The following is a 21,686-nucleotide window of genomic DNA, read 5'->3' as shown; positions in this document are numbered from 1 at the left end:
TCAAACAGGGAGAGTCTCAAAAACCCTTTTGTAAGAGGAACTACTTTCTTCCACCATTCCTTCAAATCTGCAGCTGACATCTGAACAGCAGAAACCATTGCTACTTTAAAAATGCCACTTTAAAGCTAGTATATGAATGATTCTTTAGTGTAATGTCTAAAATTAGGACAAAACCTGTATTTTGCTGACATTTTAGGCTTATAAACCTGAACGGCATGAAATGGCATCAGTCTACAGAGATTTCCCAGTATTCCTCTGTATGTGCAAATCAAGATATCACAATAATTAACCCTGAAAAAGCCAAAGGAGAGCAAACACTACCAGTTTCTGCGGTATAAATACAGCACTACAAAATACAAAAGAGTGAGATCGACTCTTGTCCTGGTTGGTGTTGTATATTACAGTACAAAAACCCTGTAATAAACTGAAGGTACATGTTCTGTTATTTCACAGACTTATTACTTCATATATTATTTCTTCTACATTATATTATTTCACACCACAAAAATGTCAATGAGAGTTGAATTTTCAACCTCAAAAGTCGACAGGGCAGAGATCAAGTTCCCATAATGCAATCCACAACTGTAAATAAACAGAAAACACTTGTGAATCTCACAATATGAAAACTGAATTAACAGATACGTTTTACAGTGTAGCTTTTTTGTAAATGTCTCACTCTCCTGATCCATGCAGTTTATTTTATCTTATCTTTTTGACAGTTTCTTTCATATCTTTCCCTCCATCTTACTCTCTAGCTCTGACATGGTTTTGCTCATGTTTTAAAACTCTTACAATCTTTTTCACTCCTCCTCATATACAGTTTTTCTGATGTCTCTGAGTCTGTCACACTCTCCTGTTCTGCATTTCTGTTTCTCCGTCAGCTCGGTGCTGGGATGCCTGCAGCCAGAAGCATAAATCAGCTCTCGGGGGAAGACAGACAGTCTGTGCGCATCTGAGAATGATGGTCTTAAACCATGTTTGCACATGTTTGGAGGCATTTAATACTCCTGTGAAGATGGTTGTAGTATTTCAGACTCTGGCCATAATGCATATTCACTAGAGCTTTCAAGTGTCTCATAGTTATGACTTGAACATTTAAAGTTAGAGTTATAAATCTGTAGTTTTCCTCTCTGGTGATATGCTGTGCCCTCCACACATTTTGGCATCATTGGTAAATGTGAGCTAAGAAAAAAATGTCTTGATTGTTTATTCCGCTTAAATATTTTGCTCAATTTTAACCAAAAAAAAAAGAAACAAAGACAAAGATGACTGCATTTGTTTTTGGATAAATATTTTTTCAAATTTTGCGATCTTTTCAAATTATTCGTGGTGGTGTTTGTGATGTCAGTTTGTGGTTTTGAGACTTTCTCGCTCCAGGGCCTAACTAACATCTGCAATTCTCCAGCTGTGATTCTTGGAGGTTTTTTTTCTGTCTACTCCAACCATTATTTATGCAAAAGAACACACATGTGCTCTTTCAGTTAACTGTAAGTGTTATGAATTAGTCTGGAATTTTTTATTGTTGTCCTGATGGTGGAAATGGACAATTTCAGTGAGAATTTCAGTTCTATTTGTATTTAATTTTTTAAACAGGAGCTCAATACAACTATACTTTAACCCTTTATTGGGCAAAATAGAAATAATCATAGGAAAAAAATCATGCAGTGTTACTGGGGCTATTACTGTAAACATATACTTATGCTATGTCCTGGTTCGTAACTTATTAGACAATTTTTTTTTTTATGGAGAGAGACTGTAAAGGAATTATTTTTTAAATGTGAACCCTTGGTAAAATTGTTATTACAAGTAAGTCTTAAATTGTTTGTTTATGTTGATTTCTAACCTATTTGTTATAGAAATGTGTAAAAAAGAAAATCCCAAAAAACATATATAAATATTATATATATATATATATATATATATATATATATATATATATATATATATATATATATATATATATATATATATATATATATATATATATATAATACTTGTTGTTGTTTTATTTTTTAAATAAAATATGCTGTGATTGTTACACTTTTCATTGTGAGGTAACTATTTTTGTTAACATTTTGAGCAAAACATTAAAATGTTAAAGGTGGAGTATGTGAAGTTGGTGAAGTTTGACACCCAGTGGTTGAACTTGGTATTGCATTACAACCAAACTAGCATTAGCATTCCGAACAAACTTCCAAACCCGATTGAGGACCAACTAGAGCGAGTCTGACTATCTTGCCTTAATGCTGATTTAAGTCGTGTTCTAAATAAAAGCAACAGCACATGATAGAAGAAATATTTTCCATATTAAATGGAGTTTTTGTTCTAACCAACATCTCGAATTGATATATTAGAAGCGGCTTCTGTTGCAGCTGAACAACAGGATAAACTGACAATGATCACCGCAGGTACACCTAATGTGCTTTATTCAGTGTTGAATGCTGACAATGTGAGTTTGAATGGCATTTTACATCACATTTATTGCCATATACTGAAAGCAGCAGCAGATAGTTCACCTCAGATCTGAAAAATAAAATAAACCGTTTGAAATTGAATTTTATAACCGTGACTCAAAATCAACACATTTTAGTGATTCAGCATCTACATTTAATAATGTTAAAGAGGTTTAATATGTATTAATTATATTATAAACTATAAAATTATAAATTGGAGTGCAGTAAGTGCAATATTCTGTGCTTCTGAATGGCTGTATTTAAATTTCCGTCATGTTGCATCTGATGCAAACAGCCAAATTGCTTATCAGTGCAAATGTCGTCACAGAGCATGTTGTTAGGACACGGGGTTACAATGTAACCTGCTCACCTAATGTTCACATTTGAAACATTTATGCTATTTGCAAAATTAATAACCACCTCATGTGGAACTCTGAATCTGCATCTCAGTTCAGAGTCTGCTACTGTCCACCGGACGTTGCATTTCGATGACAGACACATACTTTGACACATTTGCTGAAATATAATTGGCTACAGTGACAATGGGCGGGCTAAATGGCCAAAACAAAGACAGCCGTTCCAGCACATAACTCATTTTCAAAGCAGAATATATTACTTCAGCACTGTTTTTCAGATAAACAAGAATGTTCACTTAGCATGTTTCTTAAATATGTGCAAACATATTATGGTATTTTTATGCTTTAGAAGAGTCAAAAATGCACATCCAGCACCTTGACCCAACAAAATATTTTTCCCACATCTTTCACTGCTCATATTTAGCAAAAGTGCTATTATGAATTGATCAGAAAAGAACTATGTTTTTTCCTCCTACCACTGAAAGTAATACTGTTTTTTTGTACTGATTTTGTTTGTTTCTCCTGCAGTTTGTCGGTGGATGACAGCCCTCGCTGGAGCCCTAAAAGCCTAAAGAAAGAGTCAGACTCTTCATCCTGCGAGGACACGGGACAGGCATATGTCGTAGGTGAGGAAAAGAAGACATGAGCGGCTGTTTCTCTCTTATCTCCACTCAAAGCTCTGTCTGAAAAATGGCTCGCCGCTCCCTCAAAGAACGTGTCTTTCTGCTTTTGAACGTTGTCTAACCTTCCTCACTTTTTAGTCTCTCTCTCTTGTCTGATGGTGGGTGGAATCAGTCTCAGTGGAGTCAGAACTGTCGGACGCTTTCGTTTTATCTTTCTAACAGCTTTCTCTCTGTTCCCTCAATGATCTTTTCATTTTACCTCTCCATTTCATCCCGACATCCTCTGTCAGATCAGAGAGACGCAGAAGCCCAAATCCTCTCAACATCTTCCTCCGCATGTACAGAGATGCCATAAAGAGATTACAGGCCGAATTTGTGCGCTTAAACATGCATCAGGGCTTTTCTTTGTGTTAGCGAATAATACAAGGCTTTATAGCAAGTAAAAGGAAATGTCAGGGTTTGGTTGATGTTATAATGATAAGATGTTTTTATTTTTTTTATATCTGGGTAAAGAATGGGTTTGGGGCAAGATTGAGTTTGTTTGCAAGCAATTTGACACAGTAGCATGGATAAGTAATCTTAAGAAATGAATAATTGCAAAAAATATGTGATAAAAGTCCCATTTAAAAGGTTTGAGTTAGTTACTGTGCATTTATTTAAATGTCTTTTTATTTTTGTATTTTTTTAAGTATTTAACAAAATAGTACAGTGAAACAAGTAATTTGTTGATGTAGTATACCATTTTAAAATATAAGTTTTATATTGTACTGCACGTTAAAATTAAATGTATTCCCAAGATGGCAAATCATTATATTTTATCTTCATAGAAATCTTGGTATCACTTAAGAATAAGAGTATATTAGTTAATGTGTTTATTAACATTAACCAAGTATGAATAATATTGTAAAGCATGAATTAATAATAGTTCAGCATTTACTATAGCATTATTAAAATAAATAGCTGTGCTTGTTAACATTACTTAATGCAGCGTGAGTTAACATAAACTAATGTAATTTAATTGAGATGATTAAATACCAAAATAAATGTATTGCTAATTGTTTGTTCATGTTAGTAAATTCATTCACAAATTTCAGGTAACTTATTATTAGCTAATGTGCCTTTGTAACTTGTAACTAATAAACCTTTGTTTTACTTATATTTAATGACAATTTGTTTACATCAATCCACAATTTCAATTTATTCATTTCTGTTTTAATCAACTCTAAGTTTTGGTAAATTATCCCCAGAACGAAAGATACTTGTATCATCCACAAATAAAATAAACGACTTTGATATCTTACACATATCAATAATGTATTACTTACATGTAGTTACTTACATTTAGGGATGCCAATTTCAACAAACTGTTGCCTATTTTTTAAATAACTACTTATCCTACTTATGATGAATTTGCTCTTCAGTGTTTGGACTCTCAGTAATTATTTTAAAACACACTGAACTGAGCTAAACTGAACTGAACTTAAACACTAAAAACTGAACTACTCTGTTCCTATTACTATGACCATTTATGTGAAGCTGCTTTGACACATTCTACATTGTAAAAGCGCTATACAAATAAAGCTGAATTGAATTAAATTATCCAATCCGAAGCTACTCCTGATACTCTTGATATTGTCAACCTCCTCTGCCTGTGTGTTAAGCTTTTTTGGTGGCATATAGTTTTTTTCGTTTTTTATTATTGTTATTTTTGTAGCATAACCTTAACACCAGCACACGCCAGCATACAATGAATGAATGAAGGCATTAAATTAATAAATAAACAAATATCTATAAATGTTTTACTACTTATGTGGATTGTATTTTTTTTTTGAAGATTAAAAAGAGCATATATTAAAAAAAAAACATATTTTTACAAATATTTTTATCACTTTTGGTTAATTTAATGTGTTATAACTGGATAAAAATTTTAATAGAAAAAAAGTCCTGCTGTGCCAAAACTGTTGAAAATCTGGTGTATATAGCGATACGTTAACAAACATCTGTTTGAAATTATATGCAGTCATATAATCCAATCATTATCACATTTTTTAAATTATAAAATGAAGCATAAATATAGCTCTAGACCTAATATCAAATAAAGACTATTTCCTAAGATTGACAGAGTAGTTTCCAAAGAATTTAAATACAAAAATGTGCATCAAAAAATAAAAAAAAAAATGATTTTGACGCCATTCTTTATATTTTTCCTTGTATACATTAATGTTTTTTTTTCTACTAAGGGTCTACTAAAACTTTTGTTTCATAATCTCTAGGCGTGAGCATGCACAGCTCTGGAGTTCCCTCCACTCCTGCCTCCTCCATAGGAATCACTGGTACGATCCGGGTTTTGTTTAGCTTGGTGTCGCCCAGCATGTTTCTGTCTGCATGTCATCTGTTTCTCTTCTGTTTCCAAATATAGCAAGTCCTCATGGCAAAGTATATCCGGTGCATATAGAGACAAGAGTGTTTACAGGCTTCACAAACCACTTGTAGAAACACACTTCTCTCCATATACACCAGACACTCTAGTTAAACTTTATCTTACAAGGAAAACAGTGTTTACTTGTGAAAGTACAACACAATCATGTGGTACTAGTTTTCTTCACCCTTAAATAAATCTTTTGCCCAGTATCTTGCACAATGTTGTTCTGTCTGAGTTAAAGTACTTGTATAGTCTGTCGTAGACTATGTGTTTAGCGAAGTACTTATTGTGTGTGTATAGTTAGTAGGGGCGTAACAGATCACAACCCACGGTTCGGAACACGTGACCTGCCGATGAATAACTTTTCATTTTTACTTGTAAATTAATCTCTTAATTAGATTAATTAAGAGGGATCACTCCACTTCATTCAAATCACACCTGCATGAAAGCATTTTGGCTTTCCTGTAAAATATAATGATGACAGAAGAAGTGTGGTGGCACCTAAATGCTTTCTTATGTTATTAAAGGTGTTCTACTTGTTAGGCCTGCATTAATGCATTCAGTGTAAAGCTCCACAATAAAACATTAAAAGATCGGGATCTCAATTCAAACACCAGCAACATAAATTATAAATGATAAACATTTTTTATTCATCCTGGGAGATCGAGCGATTCAGTTTTAACACTTTTCATTCAGTTACAAACATTAAAATGACACAGAAGTACTGGGAGAACGGTTTATAGTTATGATTTGAAGCTGTTGAAATTTGTAGCATATACATTGTTTAACCGATAAGTGGCGACAAACAAGCATCAAAAATATGCCACTGAATTATTCAAAAATGATACATCTAGTAATGAAACAAGTTTTATGGAAGAATTCTTAAATCACGAATTGAAAATGAGACTAAAAACAAATATGGTGTTGTACAAGATTATAATGTTAGATTTATACTTTAGCATTATCAGCAACAGTAACAAAGATAATTTTTCTTAATATGAATATTTGTATTTTTTTATTAAGCTGGTTATTTCATGATTTTTTTTTTTTTATTATTAAAATTAAAGGTTCTAATATATGTTTGTTAAAACCAAAAGAGTCTTACACTAAATGTAATAAATGGAAAGCAAATGTTTTGCCGTTTCCATTTTTTGTTGATCTGAAAAATTGTCCGATCCGTGACTCAAAAACCATAGTGTGATCAGAACCATGACTAGGCTTATCACAATAAGCAATATCATAGACATTACCTCTATCATTTATGGGGATGCAATATATATCTCCCATACATAAAAAGCAATTCTAGCAACATTTTAGCTGATTGCGCAACATCTTGATCTCTATTTCAGGTGTCGGTGTCAGTCGAGTTAAAAAAGCACTATAGTATTTACTATAAATGACTTTTATATTTTTATGTGGGTGTCTGACAACTGAAATTATCTGGTAACAGATATCGCTGCCTTCATTACCTTTTACCTTGCATCTTTTTTGTTGATAAGATTTATTATTATTTATTTGTTTAGGATATGCAGTTTTTTACATTCTGAATGTGTTAAAATGGTCAAAATGACTATAAATTAAATATTCTTACAAATAAAATATTAAGTGTTCCTTGGAGGAGTCTACTTGCATTATGGTGATATTAAATTGTCATTCTGGCATTTTATAATGAGTGGCACAAAATGGTCTTAAAATGACAATAATATTGTTTATCGCAATATATTTTGGTGCATTATATTGTACAACAAAATATATATATATTGTGACAGGCCTATGAGATTTGTGATCTGTTACACCACTAGTAGTAAGTAGTTAGTATAGTTAGATTATCGCTCTGGTATGTTATAGGTTTAAAATAGCTCTTACATCCAGTGTTGAGTGCATATTTCTAATTGTGTTTATTTATGTACACTGTAAAACCCAAAAAGTTAAGGCAAACCATTTGAGGAAACCGATTGCAACAAACCATTTATGTTTAAAAACTAATCCTAATGAACACTGTGAACCTAATCAATTTTAGTAAATGAAGCAATTTGAGCACAGTAAAACCCAATACATGAAGAGAACTCAAACCAGTTGAGTACTGTAGAACCTAATAAGTTAAGGCAGCTCAAAACATTTAAGGAAACAGATTGCAACAAACCATTTGAGTTACTTCATTTAAGTTGAAGTAATAAAGTATTTAATATTAACTCATTACCTTCAACACTGAGTTTAAAACTATTTTCAAATGAGTAGAATTAACTTTCAGTACATTTTGAGTTAACTAAACTTATTTCATTTGATAAAGTTGACTGTTGGGATTTACAGTGTAGCACCGCCTAGTTCTGCGAGAGACACAATATTTCATTCCACTTAATGTCCACACATGACAAAGCTTGACTTGTCTTGACTAGTTAGTAGGAAACATTGTGTCCTGGTCTGGCCCTAAAACACAAACATTAGCGGAAATTAAAGTGAACTTTTAATAAAACAGATCAGACCCTTTTAATGTCAATAGCAATAGTTTACCTCACAGTGACACTGGACCTCACAGTTCAATCTCCAAATCCCAGACTCTTGCCAAATTCAACATTCTCTGTTGTTTTCTAACGCGCTTCTCTTCTCTCGGCTCAAGTTTCATTGGCATTTCTTTCTGGCTCACACTCTTTATTTTTTGCTTCGGTAAGCTGTGTGTTTTTAGCAGCGCTGATATACGGCCTTGCTAAGAGCTAATCTCTTGTCTCGGCTGTTAGTAAAGTACATCGCAGCCGGGCCAAAACATAATGCTGTCCCAAAGCACCCAAACACTAGTTAGTGACCGATCAGTACAGCTTATAGAAAGACTGTTTATGCTAGTTTTTTTCTCTCTTTCTCTGAAAGAGCTGTTTAATTTCTATAGAACATGTACTGTATATTATAACACCAGTCATAAATCTATTTTTTTTTTCAGTCAAGTTTTACTTTTGGATTTGGAGAATATGTATGGTTTGTAAGAATGGGACAATATGGCTGAAATTTAACTATTTGAAAATCTGCAATCTGAAAATGTCAGATATATTGATCAAACCGGCTTAAAGGCATAGTTCACCATAAAACTGCAAATTCTGCCATTATTTATTCACCCTTTATTTGTTTCATATCTGTTTGGGTTTCTTTTATCTGTTAAACACAAAAGAAGATATTGTGAAGAAAGCTGGAAACCTGTAACCATTGACTTCCATAGTATTTGTTTTTCCTATTGTGAAAGTCAATGGTTACAGGTTTTCAGCTTCCTTTAATGTATATTAATTGGTGTTCCAACACAATAAAGAAACTCACAAAGGAACCATTGAGGTTGAGTGAATAATGGGTCAATTTTCCTTTTTTAAATAAACTATCCCTTGTAGTTGTCCAAATTATACCCGTATCAATGCATGTTACTATTCAAAAATCGCGTTTTAGTTGTGTACAGTAGGAAAATTACAAAAAATCTTCATGAAACATGGTCTTAATTTCCAATTTTTGAAAAAAAAAATATTGATGTAGTTTATAAATGTTATATATGTTATAAAATGTATCATTTGCAAACACACATTAGTAATACAACGTATAAATATTGTATATTATTTCAACTTTGACTAACTATTGTTACTATCACAGTAAATATTAAACAAATGTGCTATATTAAAATTTTTGACTCTTTTGAATAAAAATACCATAATATATTTATGGTATGTGCATAATAGGCAGATACTTAAGAAACCAAGTGAACATTTTTGTTTATCTAAAAAGCAATCCTGAAGTCAGATATTCTGCTTTAGAAATGTACTTTTTATGCTGGAACGAACACTGTCTTTGGTTTGGTTCTTTTAATCTGTCCAATGCCATTTTAGCTAATTATATTGCAGCGCCCTGGGTTGCCTTGGTGGAAAACCACGTATTTCATTCATTCAGTCAGAAAGGTTCTCAAAGCATGCACTCATGACCGAAATACGACCTCCAGTGGACAATAGCAGACTCCAAAATGAGACGCAGATTCAGAGTTCCACATTAGGTTATTAATTAGCAAATAATATAAATATTACGAGCGTAATCCTGTCTTAATATTAAATATTATTATTATTAAATATAGATGCAGTATCACTGATATGTGTTGGTCTGCATTATTTCAGAGTTCTAAAGTTTAATTTCAGATTTAAACTTTTATTTCGGTTTATTTTATTTTCAAGATCTGAGGTGAACTATCTGCTGCTGCTTTCAGTAGTATGGCAATAAATGTGATGTATAATGGCATTCAAACTCACATTGTTAGCATTTAACACTGAATAAAGCACATTAGGTGTACCTGAGATAAACAGAACTGTCAGTTTATCCTGTTGTTCAGCTGCAAGAATTAAAGCCGTTTCTAACATATCAATTCGAGGTGTTGGTTTGGACAAAAACTTCATTTAACTAGGAAGATATTCCTTCTGTCGCATTTCGTTGCTTTTATTTAGAACACAACTTAAATTAGCCTTTAGACTCAATAGTCAGACTTGCTCCAGTTGGTCAATCTGGCAACCTGCGCTTGTGTTAGTTTTGATCCAGGAACACAATACCTAGCTCAACCACTAGGTATCAAACTTGCATAACACACCTTTAAGAATACACAATCTAATTAAGAATCTATAATTTTAATAAAAATAATTGGGTTTGATAACATGTGCATTTTAGAGATTAATAAATCCTTTAAAGGTGCTAGTTATTTTATATTTACAAAGTTTTATTTCTATCAAATATGGATTGATGTAATGATTCACCTGACTCACAATTTGATACGATTCACTATACTATTATACGATTTAGTCACTATTTTTTTAACCAAATTATTTGAAACAAATTTAAGGTTGAAGGGCTGTTTAATTTCTTTCTTAAATGCTGCACATTTTTTGATGTGCAGGTAAAGCGAGTTTGCGCCTGTAAACACAGCGCCCCCTCTGTTTAAAAAAGATTTGTTCAACTTTTCCACTTCTTTGAATCATCACATATTTGAATCAATTTTCAACCCGTTCATGGTGAATCTTTACATCCTTAATACCAAATTTTTGTGATGCATGTTTTGTACACGTGTGAATGGACCATACTCTTTTTCATTCTGACACTGGTTGTTAACTCTCAGTGTGTCGATGCATAAATTCAAATGCACTATTTTAAAAACACAAATCACTTCATCCCCTCTGCTGTTTTCCCACCCACAGATTCCCTGAAGAAAAAAGTGCAAGCTTTACCCTCCCCAGAGCGAGAGATACAGACTGTAAATCTGAAGAAAGACGTAAAGTACGGCCTGGGTGAGTAACAACACCCTCTGCTGCACATCCAGTCAGGACAGAGCTCCTCACACACACACACACGCACACACTCACTCACACACATAGACACATTGAAGTAAAGCATAGTGTGATTGATAGCAGAGATCTGGCAGTCCTCATATACACACACACTGATTAATGAAGCTGAACTGCTTTCTATCCACTGTCAATGGTGACATGCAGTGAAGTGTCTTATCAGAATTCAGACTGAATGTGAGAGATTGTGTCCATCACTGATCAGATCTGTCAACACTGGGATGTAAAACAACCAATGTTTGCACTGTAATTAGACCAAATAGCAAAATGTTTCCAAACTCCTAAATGTGTTTCAGAAAAGATAAACAGCTGAAACAATAATATGGTAAAAAGAGGGACGTTACAAATGATATAAAATATAGCATAAAACAGAATCTGTTAAACAGATTAGCCTATTAAAAAGATTAGCCTAATAAACTAATTTAATTATCAAATCTTGTTCAATATATACTTTAATATGCATTTATTCTGATTAAAGTTATTATAGTTATTTAGCGATGAGCAGCGTTTGTTTTATTTTTATTTTTACCACTTGAAGGCGAGTGAGTTTTAATTTTTGGGTGAACTATCCTTTTAATTCAATGTGAGATCAGTAATGTTACAGTTCTTTAAATCGTTCATTTGTTTTAAATGATTTTTAATGCTTTCAATTATTATTTTTAATAATGCTTTTAACAGCACTTAGACTGCATTCAACAGCCTCAAATTATTGCCAAAAATTGGCAACGCAGTGGTGCAGTAGGTAATTCTGTCGCCTCACAGCAAGAAGGTCGCTGGTACAAGCCTCGGCTGGCTCAGTTGGCGTTTCTGTGCGCAGTTTGCATGTTCTCCCTGCGTACGCGTGAGTTTCCCATGGGTGCTCCGGTTTCCCCCACAGTCCAAAGACATGCGGTACAGGTGAATTTGGTAGGCTAAATTGTCCGTAGTGTATGGGTGTGTATGGATGTTCCCAAGAGATGGGTAGCCAAGCCTAAAATTATTTATTCCCTGGCCGATTTTGACTTAAATGTTTTGTTCAAATGTAAATAAAAGCTGAGAAATATGTTATTTACACAATGATGCCTCTTGTACATCATCTTATTAAAGGGCCATGACCCCCCCCCCCCACCCCCAGCATTTACAGCAGATCTTTCAGTCCATAATATTGTAGTGATAATAGCGTACTGTAAACTTAGTACGTTAATAGTTTTGACTAAGGTCTGTCTTTAAAAACTGAAAGAGTACTGCTGATCATACTAACTTTGCCTCTGAATAAACAAACAAAGAACATTGATCGCACACTTACCAAATCTGTAGAGACAGGAAAATCTAAAAGGAGACTAGCTGCAAATCCAGATTTCACCATTTACAGATTCAAAAAATGTTCCTTACAAACGTATATTTGTCACATGTTAGCAGGCCCCTGTAATCCATATGAGCTTCCAGCTGCGCTCGCATAGCAGGGAAATGAAAACAAAACCTTCATTACAGCATATTTATAAACAACACTGATAACCCATATCTCTGAACAATTCTTCTTCTTCCACTTTATTAATAAGGATTGGCAACACAACGTGCCGTCTCTCTGCCGTCTGAACATTGTTACAGGTAAAACAGTCTTCGAAGCTATCATGCATATTAATGAAGCACCTCATACACAATAGAGCGCACTGATTGGTTTGAACCAAGTCCTGCTCATAAACTAATGCTGAAAGCTCAAAGACGTCACGTTGTATACGCCGGTACAGACATCCAGTCTACAATGCTGGATTTTACTCAAGGATATAGTCGCTGTGAAGCAGCTTTTACATTTCTTTTCAAACCAGAAGAACAAATTTGCTTGAAATAATGCAAAAACAACAAATTTTCACTTTTTTTGTGAATTATGTGTCCTAATAGTGTTTTTAGCAATGTGTGACACGTATATGTCTGTTAACATCTCAAAAAATGTGTTTTGGTGTTTCTTGACCCTTTACCTATTGGGTGAAGCCTGTGTCATTTCCAGTAAAAAAAAAAAAAAAAAATTTGCTTTTTTGAATAAAAGTTACTTTAAGTCAGAGTTTGCCAGGGTAATGAACAATTTTGAGCTTGACTGTGTGTTCGGAGACGTTGGAGGTGTTTCTGATTTTCATTCTGAATAATTCCAGAACAGGAACAGACAGAGAGACTATCATAGTTTGTATTAATAATTTGAACCACTGATCACTGCTTTTTTGTAGCAGTAGAATGATGTGTGTGTGGCGCTACAGGTTTTCAGGTTGTTGGAGGAGAGAGTTCAGGCCGTCAGGACCTCGGCACCTTCATCAGCTCAATCACACCTGGCGGACCAGCAGACCTCAACGGCTTGCTGAAACCAGGTATGAAAAAAACCCTGTATTTTAAACTCCTTATTCTGTATTTTGTATTTAGCAAGTCACATCAATTGATAGAATTTGTAGGAACTTGTTCCTTAAATATCCAAAGCACTATAATGAACATTTTGCATCCGCATATCAAAGCAAATTATGATCTTATTTTCTTAATCTTAATCTTAATTTTCCTAATCTTATTAGGCCCCTAGGGGGCATTAGCAACTTACAAATAGGGATGCAGAATGACTTAAATTGGGTGCAGTAGTGTGTCTTTGTCTATGTACAGTGTGTATGTATACACTCCACAAATATATGAACACAACACTTTCACAATTTCTATGTACACACACACAAAAAAAACCCGAATTCTCTCAAATATTGTTTACACATTAAAAACCAGTGTTCGCACACACTCATTGTTGAGTTAAAGGCATAATTTACCCAAAATGAAATGAACTCTATTTACTCTCCCCCAAGTGCTTCCAAACATTGAGTTTCTGTCTTCTAAACACAAAAGAAGATATTTTAAAGAAAGATGAAAACCTGTAACCATTGACTTCCACAGTGAGAAAAATAAATACTGTGGAAATTAATGGTGACAGGTTTCCAACATTCTTCAAAACATCTTATTGTGTGCTCACCAAAAGAAAGTTTAAACAGGTTTGGAACAAGTGAAGGCTGAGTAAATGATGACAGAATTGCCTGTTTTGGTTGAACCATTAACTTTAAGTCTAACAGTAAGTTGTAGTTGTAGTACAATTAATTTCAAGTTATACTTTTTTATTATTATTAATGTTTTAAGTTTGAAGTAATGATATCTCTGTCTCAGGACATTTGTTTTGTCCCTCGATTGTACCAAATAAGCTTATGTGTAATCTTCAGTGTAAGCTACATTTCGGCTTTTGCTACAGGTGACAGACTGTTAAGCGTGAATGATGTCAGTCTGGAAAGCCTCTCTCACACTACTGTGGTGGAGATGCTGCAAAGCGCCCCTGATGATGTCTCACTGGTGGTCTCTCAGCCAAAGGAGAGACTGTTTCCAGGTAATGGAAGTAATACCTATTACTAAAATTTTTGTTAGTTGCCATTTTGAAAGAACTAAGGCCACTCAAACACAAGTATTTACAAAACCTCTGTTTGTCCACACGATAATGTGGTATCAGGTGACTGAAACCGAAACTTTCTGAAAATTCCGGCCAGGGTGAAGATTTTTCAAAACTCTTGGTATAATGTAATCATGTGGACACTACAACTGGAGTTTTTGTATCATGACGTCAGCGTGCACGTGTTTTCTTCTTTCTGATTGGCCAACATGGCTGGTTTATACCAAATGCTGAAGATATAATTTAGGCAAATTCTGCACGTTCAACTGGTAATCTGCCTTTATTCTTACATTTACATTGATTAGTATGCAGTGTTCTCGCTGAGCCCAGCATAAAAGGTTTTTATTGCTGGCTGTTGGTTTTGCATGTCCCTTTCCCATACATGCGTACGATCACACCAGTGTGATTAAAGCGTTAGAATCAAATCTGACGTCTCGCACTGAGAGATAGAAAAAGGAGCTCACTGCCAGTTCATCCAATTCACCTATACCGCATGTCTTTGGACTGTGGGGGAAACCCACGCTAACACAGGGAGAACATACAAACTCTACACAGAAATGTTAACTGGCCTAGCTGGGACCTGAACCAGCAACCTTCTTGCTGTGAGGCGACAGTGCTAATCACTGAGTCAAATCAATGTGTCACCCCACAATTAATCAGATTTTTCAATTAAAGTTTATTTTAAGTTTTAGACACTCAAATACACATAACCACTAGCAAATCAGAACATTGAAGGTTTGTAAAACGGACGTGAGGAAAGAGAGTAATACGTGCATTTCTATCTTCATGTGTGGACTACTGTGACTTATAAAGGTATTGGTCAATCCTATATAAATTGCCTACAAGTGGTCCAAACCACAGCTGCTAGACTTCTTACTGGCACTCGTAAATGTAAACACATTGGCCTTGTCTAACTCTCTCTGCACTGGTTTGCCGTTATGTTTTAGAGTAGTTTAAAATTTTACTCTTTTTATTTATTGTTTAAAATGGTCTGGCACCTTCTTATATATCTGAACTTGTGACTGTTAACATACCGGCTAAATCAGAGGTGCCTAAAGTAAGGCCTGTGGGCCAGAGTTGGCCCATGGTAAATGGTTTGGAGCTCTATCCCATCTCAAAGGAGAGGGAGAATGATGAGTAGTTGGTTGTGGTGAATATCTTTGAAAGAGATTGTCCATTTTAATGTAACCTTTTGTTTCTTAGTTTACCTGAGAAATGTTTCATTTAAATGTTGTAAATGAATCAGACTTTTAAAAAATGTCAATACTGTCACTTGACTAAGGACTATGCACAAGACATCGCCGAACAAATCAAAGCAAAGGTATAAGTAGCTCGACTACTATATTGGGCATTGAACTCCATTGTGTTATAAATGGGATTGTTTATGTTTTTACTATAATAAGTTCATCATAAAGTGTTAAAAATGATACTGCATCATTAATTAATATGATAAAAGCAAAGTTGTCTAGTTATTTTAAAATATTAACAAATAAATAAGGAAATAACCTATGGGAAATTTAATGTAATATGATTTGGTATATTTAACTTCGAACCACAGTCCTCAATCAAGTAGGGTTTTTGGCCCTTTATAAGAAAGTTACCCTGTGCTAGATGTTTAAGGCCATCAAGTCAGAAATGGAGTATTTAGTGTTGCTGGATACCGTTTGACTCCCCAGGAAATCATAAATCATTGTGTATTTGCAAGTGTTGTATTAAACTTTACTCATTTATTCATTTTCTTTTCACCTTAGTCCTTTTATTAATCAGGGGTCGACATAGCGGAATGAACCGCCAACTTATCCAGCATATGTTTTACGCAGCGGATGTTTTAACCCATCACTTGGAAACATCCATACACACTCGTTCAAGCACATACACTATGGACAGTTTAGCTTACCCATTTATCTTTGGACTTGTGGAGGGAAACCGGAGCACCCAGAGGAAACCCACACAAACACGGGGAGAACATGCAAACTCCACACAGAAATACCATGGCTCGAACCAGAGACCTTCTTGCTGTGAGGCGATCATGCTACCCACTTGCCCCCCGTGACGCTCTGTATTTAACTTTTTGATTATGCAGCTATATCCACTTCAGAATCAATCTAAAAATTATTATTCTTTACAAACTTTTCAACTCATCTAGTGAAACTGCTTTTATATTTAAATATAAATTGCTGCAAATTAAATTAATTTTTTCCAATATCATGATGCCATAGCTAAAAAAAATTTCCACTAAATCTCAATGTAAATCTTCCCTCTCTTAGACTCTCCTTCTGGAGCCCATCACTATAATCCAGCCACACAAATCCAAGAATTAGACATGGACTCATCCTCTGAAGATCATACCCGCTCCCCGAGCCCTCCTTTTACAGCCAGCAAAACTTCGCCACCTCAGTCCATTCGGCAGGGCAGCATCAGCTCACAGGACTCCAAGACGGAAAGTGCCGGCCTCCAGCAAACACACCTCAATGGATTCCACAAAAACATTCCCATGGAGGGTCCCGTAGCAGCACAAGCTCTCCCTGCAGACATCAAACCTTCTATTGAAGCCATGCCACCAGCTTTGCCTCCTAAAACCAGAAAAGCTAAAGCCGCCGACGTCCCGAAAGAACTGGAATACTCCGACCGAGGGGATTCAGACATGGATGAAGACACGTACTCGAATAGCCAAGACAAATTAAAGACTAAAAAGGTAGACTCACTCTCTGTAGTGATTTAAGTGAACTTTGACTCTCACCTCAAGTTTGCGTTTGTGATTATAGTCAGTTTGATATGATTATGTGTGCTTTTAAACATGTTTTAACTTTATCCAAAAGTATTAAATTGATCTTTTTTAAAATATTAGGACCGTTTTCGTTCGCTTATTGCATTCCTTTTTTAAAGTTCACTACATGGGGATTTTCACTTTAGTGCTCAGCGTATATGAGTACACCCCCCCACAAATCTCTCATTTAAATTAATATTTTTTCTATAGGAAGCTTTACAATATTATATTAAATTAGATTACATTATATACATTAGATTAGCCAGTACTGATGCCAAATCTGGAGCTTATCTAACAATATAACTTATGATAACGGTTTAAAAATGAGTAGCCCTAATTTATATGTTAGGAAAAATATTGAATTACATTTAAAAAAAAATTGCAAAAATTAAGAGAAGCAAAAAAAAAAAAATTGGTTGAAATTTTATAGTTTGCATTTTTCTTGCAATATTTTGCTTGAATTTAATTGTATAATCTTTCAACTTCTAAAGATGTTCTTTGACTAAAATATTATTTTAATAAATATATCTGTTTAATAAATCTGTTTTGTTCACATACACCAATATAAATTACCCATGGTCACTGAGAAATTGATAAAAATATTACTTTTTAAAATGGGGTGTGCTCAATTATGCTGAGCACTGTAAATACACACAAATTTGCTGGTAATTCATTGAGCATCAGGCCATTCTTGATGTATTGTAGGTGACTTTTGTATTCATTAAATAAGGCTTTGGTGATTCATAAAATGCAATTTAATATTTGCGAGAAACAAGACAAGCATATCAGTGAATAAAATTAAACCCATTGCTCAGCACTGAAAAAAAAAAAAAGTTGACTCAAATTTTAAAGCAACCAGCTTCAGGACATTTTTGTGTTGACTCTACCTTCAACCCAACTACCGCACTTGACTCAATTTGAGTTGAGTAAAATAAAATGCCCTGAAGTTTGTTGCGGTAATGTTAAGTCAACTTTTTTTTTTTTTTTTTCAGTGTGGAAGATACATTGAGGTGTGATTTAAAAAAATGTTTATTTCAGAGAACAGATGTTTTGATTCATTAGACATCAATATATTATTAGGAGTGTTATTAACGAGGAGTGTATATTATTAACGAGTGTTAATTGTACCATTAAAAAAAAAATATATATATATATATATATATATATATACAGTTAAATTTAGAATTATTAGTCCCCCCTTTGTTTTTATTATTATTTATTTTTTTATTTTTTTATATTTCCCAAGACTTTTCTGGAGAAAGTCTTATTTGTTTTGTTTCGGCTAGATTAAAACCAGTTTTTAATAAAAAAAAAAACAAACATTTTAACTACGAAATATTAGCCCCTTTAATCCATTTTTTATACCAAACCATCATTATACAATAACTTGCCTAATTACCCTAACCTGCCTAGTTAATCTAATTAACCTAGTTAAGCCTTTAAATGTCACTTTAAGCTGTATAAAAGAAGAAATATATAGTAAAATATTATTTACTGTTATCATGGCATAGAGAAAATAAATCAGTTATTAGAAATAAGTTATTAAAACTATTATGGGTTGAAAAAATCTTCTTTCTGTTAAAGAGAAATTGGGGAAAAGATAAATCGGGGGCTGATAATTCAGGGAAGCTAAAGACTTCAACTGTATGTTTCTAAATTCTTGTAATAACTCTTTAGTAACGCTCCAAGCTTTTACCATTGAGTAGTTGAGTGAGTGCACTATAAAGGGTTAAGGTGTCGGTATCCTTCAACTTGCATTTTATGATTCACTAAAGACCACTGTTTTAATCTAAAGTCAAATAGAAAAATAATAATGCTTGCAGAAGTCACATACGTACATCTCTACATATTGTGAGTTAACAGTAAATATGAATTTTTGGTTGACATATGTTGGATTTTTAATATGTTTTCATTTTTAATGGTGATATCTTAGGAAAAGGTCCCTAAAATGTATTCTTTTTATAAAAATAATAATAATAATAATAAAAAAATGTATGTGTATTACTGACTTAAACATAATCACTTATATTTTACAGACATAAACAAATGATCTGAATTTTCATTCTCCTCAAATCAGTCTCACTTTCTTAAGAAAGTTTTATAGCATGATTTGCTGTTCTAAAACAAACAAATAATTTTTTAAAATAAAAATTATAACTGAATTTATGTACAAATATTGTAATTTAATATTGTAACATGAGATTATTTTTCAATATTCTTTGATGAATAGAACGTTAAATTAATATAATTTATTTGAAATATTACTAACGATCGCTTGTGTCATATTTTTTCAATTTAATGCGTTCTTGTACATCTTTAACTTTCCTTTACTAATGCCGAGTTTAGACTGCATGAGTTTCAAAGTAGTCGTGTCACAGATGTTTTCACACTGCATCTGCTCTGGTATAGCGTTCCTTCGCTGCTGTGTTTACACTGCATGATGGAGACAGAAGCGACAGGGGCTTTCACACTGCATGACTTTACAATAGAAGAATCGCCGACAATTTTGTCTTGGTCTGCAAACTACGTATCACAAACAAACACATGCAAGAAGTGACATGGAAATAAAGTGAGGTCACGTAGTATAGATTTTGTTATTAACTACATAGTAAGAAAGAAGCTTTTAGTGGGGTAGAAATTGTACTTATTTTGCTCACCTGGGTTTGAAGGGAATTAGCAATTTCTCTCCAACCTTTTTCTTTTTCGACCCGGTTGTGGTATTGCTCAGATCACACATCAAGACTCGGGTGCTCTGCCAAATTTACACTAGGTTTTCCTTGATTTCTTGGGTCCAAATAGACCTAAAAGAAGCAATTTTAACCTCTCCCCGAATCTCCCGCTGTCCTGCAGATACCCACACTAGTGAATGCTGCTTTCTCATTGGCTGTTGGTGATCGCAGATGTTATTTTCAATCAGAACTCATTTCACAAGGCTTGATTTTGAATCATCGACAGATCCAGATATTTAGCACGCCAAATATCTCATGGGTGTCGGCGATTCATCAGTAGGCCCACCCGGAATCTGCGCGCGCAGAATTCCGCAGATTTTCCGCAGAATTCCGCAGATTTCTGCAGTTTTTTAGCCCATTATAAAATCTGTTTATTTACTTGAGTAAATGTGTAAATCGGAATTTATTCAGTTTTTATTCAGTAATTTATTACTTTTTACTTACTGTATTAAAGTGTAAGTTATGATACTCCGCTGATACTCCCAAAATAATTCCGCAGAAATCCGCAGATTTTTACCTAAATTCTCAGCAGAAATAGCAAAAAACGTCCGCAGATTCCGTCTGGCCCTACTCATCAGCGATTCTCTCAGATCACGTCTTTGATAGTTCACACTGTGTGATTGTTACTCACATAAACGAGCACCGATTTGCCTGTGATTTCTCGAAACCTGTCGGCGAGTCGAAATCAGGGCTAAAATCATGCAGTCTGAACTCGGCATGACAAAACCTTACGATCTAACAACTTGAAATGAATGAGTAAGCAACCTGTGTGAACGTGGATAAACAGCACAGCCAGTTGACTGACCAAATACTCAATACCAAAAAGGCCTCTTATTGACACTTCCTTTTAACGTTCATCTCTGCCAATCCAATAACAAGTAGACAAGATAAATACAGGTGCAAAGAAGTCTCAGATAAGGTCTTTTTGAACTTTAATCCACCTTCAGAGGTAGTCAAAAACATAATCAGTTGATTGTAGTGTACTTTAAACACTCATGCTGCCACGTCAATTTTAATAAATGTTCATACCAGGTGAAAACAGACAAAGTCAAATTTGAAATACCTCCTTATTTTATGTATTTAATTTGACAAACATCGATTACATATTTCTTAAGAGCTCTCTTATCACTGTTTAGGGTTAGCATTGACTGGCTTCCAATGCCAAATGTTTTAGATATCAGTAAACACACACTTACTGCTCTTGCTTTTTTTTTTTCTGACCGATTGCATTTCTGAATGTAAATGCAATGCAGTTTTGCATGTCGACAGCATTAACCTTTGTCCCTTGCATGTGCACGGCCTCATATTTACATCGGTCTTCTCTGTTTACAGGGGGTTTCTCCCATCACCATCACGGAGACTTTAAGTGCTAGTAGCCCAGACGTCAATAGCCTCCACCCTGGAGATCTATTTGACATTGAGCTGTCTAAAATAGACAGCAGTCTGGGCATTAGTGTCACGGTACTGTTTGGAAAGGTTTCCGCTCTTTGTTTTTCTTCTTTATTCCTCTTTTACTTACTTTTTGTGTGTGTGTGTGTGTGTTGTTTTTGTGCCCTTA

The 21,686-nt window shown here is 34.2% G+C and overlaps 1 protein-coding gene across 12 annotated transcripts in view; it reads left to right on the top strand.

Moving 5' to 3' along the window:
* The window catches only part of ptpn13 (protein tyrosine phosphatase non-receptor type 13), a 158,357-nt gene that overhangs the window by 99,203 nt on the left and 37,468 nt on the right, over positions 1-21,686 (top strand). For 3 of the 12 annotated variants that reach the window (NM_001089543.2, XM_087300003.1, XM_087300009.1), the window contains 7 exon segments: positions 3,338-3,435; positions 5,706-5,765; positions 11,053-11,142; positions 13,428-13,535; positions 14,441-14,572; positions 16,900-17,327; positions 21,461-21,589. In NM_001089543.2, coding sequence (NP_001083012.2) covers positions 3,338-3,435; positions 5,706-5,765; positions 11,053-11,142; positions 13,428-13,535; positions 14,441-14,572; positions 16,900-17,327; positions 21,461-21,589 — 1,045 coding nt within the window. 12 annotated transcript variants of the gene reach the window in all.

Source organism: Danio rerio, chromosome 21 (genome assembly GCF_052040795.2).
Source record: "Danio rerio strain M-AB ecotype USA chromosome 21, GRCz13ab, whole genome shotgun sequence".
Taxonomy (NCBI): domain Eukaryota; kingdom Metazoa; phylum Chordata; class Actinopteri; order Cypriniformes; family Danionidae; genus Danio; species Danio rerio.
Note: the sequence above shows the minus strand (reverse complement) of the source record. Positions and strands in the feature narration are given on the sequence as shown.